Source organism: Symphodus melops, assembly GCF_947650265.1.
Source record: "Symphodus melops genome assembly, chromosome: 19".
Taxonomy (NCBI): Eukaryota; Metazoa; Chordata; class Actinopteri; order Labriformes; family Labridae; genus Symphodus; species Symphodus melops.
The window spans coordinates 20,119,322-20,125,790 of NC_136709.1; the positions used below are offsets into that span (position 1 = coordinate 20,119,322).

General features: G+C 37.3%; 2 protein-coding genes and 1 long non-coding RNA gene across 5 annotated transcripts in view; all 3 read left to right on the forward strand.

Moving 5' to 3' along the window:
- The window catches only part of LOC306840486 (uncharacterized protein), a 52,164-nt gene that overhangs the window by 26,944 nt on the left and 18,751 nt on the right, over positions 1-6,469 (forward strand). Inside the window, exon 9 of one of the 3 annotated variants that reach the window (XM_079369816.1) lies at positions 336-1,320. The exons of 1 other annotated variant lie outside the window; for it this stretch is intronic. Coding sequence is in view for 1 of the 2 variants with exons in the window: in XM_079369815.1 (XP_079225941.1) it covers positions 317-398 (82 nt within the window). In the remaining variant the exon portion in view is untranslated. Of the gene's footprint in view, positions 1-316; positions 1,321-6,469 lie in introns of those variants that run through there. One more of the 3 variants, XM_079369815.1, reaches the window with a different exon arrangement.
- LOC306840488 (uncharacterized protein) overlaps positions 2,079-6,469 on the forward strand; it is a 54,649-nt gene continuing 50,258 nt past the window's right edge. Inside the window, exon 1 of the mRNA XM_079369819.1 lies at positions 2,079-2,132. The gene's annotated coding sequence lies outside the window, so the exon portion shown is untranslated. The remainder of the gene's footprint in view (positions 2,133-6,469) is intronic.
- LOC306840518 lies at positions 3,734-4,899 on the forward strand. The gene is made up of 3 exons (XR_013781340.1): positions 3,734-3,793; positions 4,017-4,130; positions 4,828-4,899. It is a non-coding gene; the product is annotated as an uncharacterized lncRNA (long non-coding RNA).

The window sequence follows — 6,469 nt, forward strand, 5'->3', positions numbered from 1 at the left end:
AGCCAGTGAAACTGTTGAAGGACTGGAGTGATGTGGTCGATGGAGGGGGTTCTGGTGAGGATCCGGGCAGCTGAGTTCTGGACCAGTTGGATTTTATGAAGTAACTAAATTGATTGTGATGGCTCTCAAATTTTTCACATTTTGAAACCATCTCTTCTTCAGAGAAAATCTTGATATACTAATGAACATTTTGTTCAAAACACAAAGTATTATAGACTTTTTTCTTATATTTTACACTTTGATCATATTGAAAAAAACGTTTGATTGTGTTTATTTTGATGAGGTGTAATCATACAGGTCTTATTACTCCATGCAGGATAGAGGAGAAGGAGGAGGAAGAAGAGGAGGAGGAAGAAGAGGAGGAGGAAGAAGAGGAGGAGACCAAATCAGTGATCTAAACTTCTAAACTTTTCGTCTGGACTGTGGGCTGACTGACTGTTTGTAAACCATGTCGAGTTTGAAGCTCTTTTTGTAACAGCTTGATTTGGCTTCTGATGTATTAAAAACAAATCCAAATGATGAGATGTGTTTGTCACATAAGATGATGAAGTCAACTTAACTTTAAAAACAGCTGTTGTTTTTTTATTATCTTACTGTCATCTGTGTGCTTGGTCTTTAATTTTCTCTGCTGGGAGTATTTTCTCTTTGAACGATTTTGAGTTCCGCCATTTTTAATGCAATGTTATTGTTTACATTACTGTATTTAAGTAACTTTAAAAATGTATAATCATACTTCTGTTTTCATTATCAAGGTTCATACGTTAAAAAAAAAACCACAGGTATTATTTCACTTAGTTTGAGTCATTGTGCCGATTAAACAATGTGAAAAAACTGACAAAATCTGAGAAGAACTGAATAACATCTTTTTTTAACATTATTCTATCACACTGAAAGTACGGTGGCTGGGAAGTGCAAACTGAAAAATACAAAGTGTGAAGTTCTTTTGTAAAGCTTGAGACAAAACATATTTACATTTTAGAAAACACTTTTTAAAGTGTCAAACATTTTTACGAGCACTGAAACAAATTTCCTAACATCAGAATCATGCAGGAAAGGAAATGCAGGAAGTGATCAATTAAGACATATTCACATAAAAACTCCTTTAAATATCCAGATCATTTCAGGAGGATTGCTCCGGATCTCCTGACCCGGGTCTTCACCTTTGCTCCTCACAGCAGACTGTCCCTGTCATGGATTTGTCTATTTTTCAAGACATGTATAATAAAAAATGAATACATTTTTTTTAAGATTACATGTTTTCCAAATCAATAATCAATTTTATATTGTTATTATTTTGTATTCGTTTTGTGTATTTGTTGTTGGGACCATTTATAACCTTCTGCTGTCAATATTGCTGTACTGTCATAAAGAAAAAACGTTTGAATAAAAGTTTAAAAAACAATCAAACGTTATGTTCATTTACTAATGCAGCTGATCTACATGGACAATGAGGTGTTCTTTATTTTGAAAAGAGAGAACCGGAAGTTGTATTTTATTTTGAAGCAGTTGTGATGACAGTTGAAAGAGACATTTTTGGCCGGCGTTGTTTTGAGATTCACATCATGATAAAATAACTGAAAGGCATTTTAAGGTGCGCAGTAACACAGGAAGTGATTTCAAAGCATGTGTGTGTTCGAACCTGAAATGTAAAAACAAGAAATGTTTTAACTGGTTGATAATGTAACTTAATGATGAGTCTAACATGTAGTCATGTTTTGCCAGGTTAATTACTCAGTCAATCCTTTATGGATTAAAGGATTTATTACTTTAATGTAGAGTTTAGTATCAGACACAAATGTCCCTGTTCCCCATATACTTATTGAACTGGACCATTCGTACATTTATCTCTACACAGTCAATGGTATTTATGAATGATTGATGTTGCTCAAGTCATTAATAGTCTTCTCTAAAAGTAATGAGGTAACACACAAGACATCAACAATAATAAATGGCTGAATATTTAAATGGTGCATCCATGTTTTGTTTTGTTTTGTTTTGTTTCATAACCATCTAAAACAAGTTTTATGGGGTTGGGCTTAAAGAAGAAGAACTTGTTTTTTGCTTATCTGTTAGGGTCGCTGAATTACTTTCCTTATCAACCTGTGTCGCAGTTTGTTTGTCTCCATGTAAAGGTAATATGTTTTTACATGTTTTAAATAGTTTAAAGAAAGTAATTGTAACTCTGGTTTATTTAATTGTGTCATTGTGTTTGTAAAGTGTTTCAGAACATGTATAGAAGACGTGTTTTCTTTATTTATATCCGTGTTTTTCCCACTGCTGGAGTTGAAGGGATTCATCCTGTGAGTCCTGAGAGATACGGAGGGTAAACCAACACTTTTAGACAAAACTGAGAAATTCATCTGAGTTTGAGTTCTCTCATATGGGTAAAGAATTCTTCATAAGTGTTATTTCAGGACTAAGAAGTTGGTTTAATGGTGTTTTACTTTTTCATATCTTCAGCAGCTCGGCTATAAGGAGACACAGCAGCCATTTTAAGAGTTGATTAATACTGAAGGACAGTTTGACGTGTTAGTCGACATTATTTAAGCCTACACTTTAGTTGGAATAACTTATTGAGGTTAGAAAAAAAAGTTTTATTTTGGGGCTTTTTAAGGCCTTTGTTTCAAGACAGGACAGTGAATAGAGTCAGAAATCAGAGAGAGAGAGAGAGAGAGAGAGAGAGAGAGAGAGAGAGAGAGAGAGAGAGAGAGAGAGAGAGAGAGAGAGAGAGAGAGAGAGAGAGAGAGAGAGAGAGAGAGAGAGAGAGAGAGAGAGAGAGAGAGAGAGAGAGACATTTGTGAAAGGAGCCACAGGTCGGACTCTAACCCGGGCCGCCCGCTTGGAAGACCACAGCCTCCACACATGGAGCATGTGCTCTAATCTCCAGGCTACACAAGATAAACGGGTTTTTTTCTACTTCTGTTCATTTTTTTTTCAATTTAATTAAAAAAAACTTTATTTATCCCAGGTGCGATTCAAGACCCAATGAAAGCTTTAATAGAAACACACCTTTTAGTTTTTAATGTTGTTCTGAAATAATAACACAGTCAGATCAATGAACTCTGATAGTTTTAAAGTTATGATTCAGGTACAACAAATATAATTCAGTACGTCTTAAAGTTCTTCTCTGAGAGCTCTGACCTCCATTAGAGGAGTGACTGAAGTGCAGAGTTTCCTTCTGTTGTGATTGAGCTGTTTATGTGTTTGTGTCAGTTCAGGAGGAAATGAAGAATCTTAACTCTGCTTTTCCTTTTTCAGCCCAGAGACCAGACTCTGAAGGACTCAGGATGTCTGAGTCACAGAGGAACTCCAGATTACAACACTGGCTTGATGAGTAAGTCAACATCATGTTATTTAGATTTTTAACATCTACTGTATATGAGTGAACAATTCTGCTGTTAGTCTTTGACCTGAAGAGAAAACAGAATACTCAAAGCTCATCTGGTTTAATCCTGTTCTCTGTGCTCAGCATATTCACAGTTACAGTCAATAAAACAAACCTTTCCACGTTTTATTAAATAACAATAACAGAGTCAAGAGAAAAGAGGAGGCTACTTTTTAAAGAGGAGACATCCATTCACAGCGAGCACAATCAGCTTTAAATCAGCTTTTTTTTTCTGATACATTCTTCATAGTTTCCAGTTTGTTTGTACAGAGAAAAACATTTTGTTGTTGAAGTTCTACGTTCTGTTTATATTAACAGGGTCCCTTTGGGCGTCTCCCAACTGAAGATAGATGGCGCTGCAGCAGCAGAGGATGATTATGTTGAGTCAGGCTACTCATCTATCAGTCGGTGAGTAAAATCTACTTACATATTCTGTCTTAAAGTTCTCAAAATGTTTATTTTCATGAGGCTTAACCATATTGGTTAAAACTAACATTTAGGGCTTTCACACAGACCTGTATCCCATTTTTTTTATTCATTTGGTTTTAGGACAGAAAGGACAGCCGATAGATTTGGAAATCTGTGCTGAGCATATTTACACTGAAATCTGATGATGTAATCTTTTTTTCAGCACTATCAGTGATGACGACCAATCGTCATGTTCATCTCATCCATCCCTCCGCAGTGATCGGTCAAAAGGAGCAACAATTGATTTAAAAAAATTAGCAGAAAGTAACCCAGTAAAGTAAGTGTTTTAAACAATTAATCCTGACAGCCATGTGTGTATACACACACACACACACACACACACACACACACACACACACACACACACACACACACACACACACACACACACACACACACACACACACACACACACACACACACACACACACACACACACACACACACACACAGTCTGTTTTGCTGCATGTTTACAGAACAAATCAGTTTCTTTGTGTAAATTGCTGGGACCGACCTGGCCGCCCGAATTGAGGACTGTAGCCTTCATACACGGGGACATGGGCACTACTGCGCTACCGGCGCCCTGCAGCTCTTTTATCAACAGGGGAAACTCTCCTGACTCTTGTCTTGTTTTCAGGAGTGGGTGGAGCCAGAGGTTTTTATTTGTCTTTTTTTAAGGACTGAAAGAATCACAAAGTCATCCTGATGACAAAGAGCTTCAACATGAAACAAGCTCCATGGTTGATGTAAAGCAAACACCATGCTCCTGTTTAAAAGATGTTGAAGTGATGTTGAGTTTTCAGGTCAAATGTTTGAGTGAAACATCAGCCCAACACCTCCTCTCTACTTTGATCCTTTGACTCATTGATGGAATAAAGAAACAACACAGAGTTTAATGTGTTGATCAGTGTCTGCTCTGCTCTTCATATTTCATCTGTGATCAAGAAGCATCATCAGTGTGTCTCTGGTTGCAGGTATCGAATATGGCAAAGTCTGCAGGAACTGAGGGAAGAAGTTCAAATCGAAGAAGATCGTTTTTTGGCCGACCTCCCTCCTGATTAGTGAGTAAAATGTATCTCCAACATATACAGTCTGTATTCTGTCAGATGAATCTATGAACATCATTTAAATGTTTTTTTCTTCAGTAAAGGTAAATAGATTTTAGTTTTCTCATATATATAAAATGATTGTTCCTGCTGGTCCAGAAATATCCCATATAAAAAACTCAGGTTTGATTTCCATATGAGAAGCTGGTTAATCATTCAGAGTGAACGAGATCAAGTCTGACTGGACTCATCTGGAAGTTTTTCATCTGTTGTCGTGGTCTGATATTGATTATGTAATCTTTCTCTTTTATTCAGCACTATCAGGGAAGTCGACCAATCATCAAGTCGAGCTGATCCATCCCTCCGCAGTGATTGGTCAAAAGAAAAAGATGATTTCAAAGAATTAGAAAAAAACGACCCATACCTGTAAGTTTTATCATGAATAAATCATGAATAAATCCTGACAGTCAGTCAGTCAGTCAGTCAGTCAGTCAGTCAGTCAGTCACACACACACACACACACACACACACACACACACACACACACACACACACACACACACACACACACACACACACACACACACACACACACACACACACACACACACACACACACACACACACACACACACACACACACACACACACACACACACACACACACACACACACACACACACACACACACACACACACACACACTGAGTGTGTTTTGCTGCTCATGTTGAGTCGATCATGTTTGCACACTGACTCTGAAAACTTTCTTCTGTCTTTATTATTTTCAGAACAGTTTTGATTTTCTAACTTGTTTTGCATCCTTCCAATCCGTGTTCAGGATCAGTTTCTTTGTGTAACTTGCTGCTGTTCCTTTGAATGTGTAGTTCCAGTATAGCTAGCAGCGTATCAAACTGAACCTCTGACATCCTGAAATCCACCTGGAAGTGATGCTGATCATTCTGCAGCTCTTTGATCAACAGGGGAAACTCTCCTGACTCTTGTCTTGTTTTCAGGAGTGGGTGGAGCCAGAGGTTTATATTTGTCTTTTTTTAAGGACTGAAAGAATCACAAAGTCATCCTGATGGCTCGATGACTTCTTTCTGTCTCACACTGTGAATGTGAAGTGATGTTGAGTTATCAGGTCAAATGTTTGAGTGAAACATCAGCCCGACACCTCCTCTCTACTTTGATCCTTTGACTCATTGATGGAATAAAGAAACACAGAGTTTAATGTGTTGATCAGTGTCTGCTCTGCTCTTCATATTTCATCTGTGATCAAGAATTTCCCTCGGGATCAATAAAGTATCGATCTATCTATCTCTATCTAAGAAGCATCATCAGTGTGTCTCTGGTTGCAGGTATCGAAGATGGGGAAGTATGCGCGAAATGAAGAAACCTCCTCAGTTTGCTCGCCTCTCATCTTATCCGTGAGTAAAATATATTTCCAACATATACAGTCTGTATTCTGTCAGATGAATCTATGAACATCATTTAAATGTTTTTTTTCATCAGTAAAGGTAAATAGATTTGAGTTTTCTCATATATATAAAATGATTGTTCCTGCTGGTCC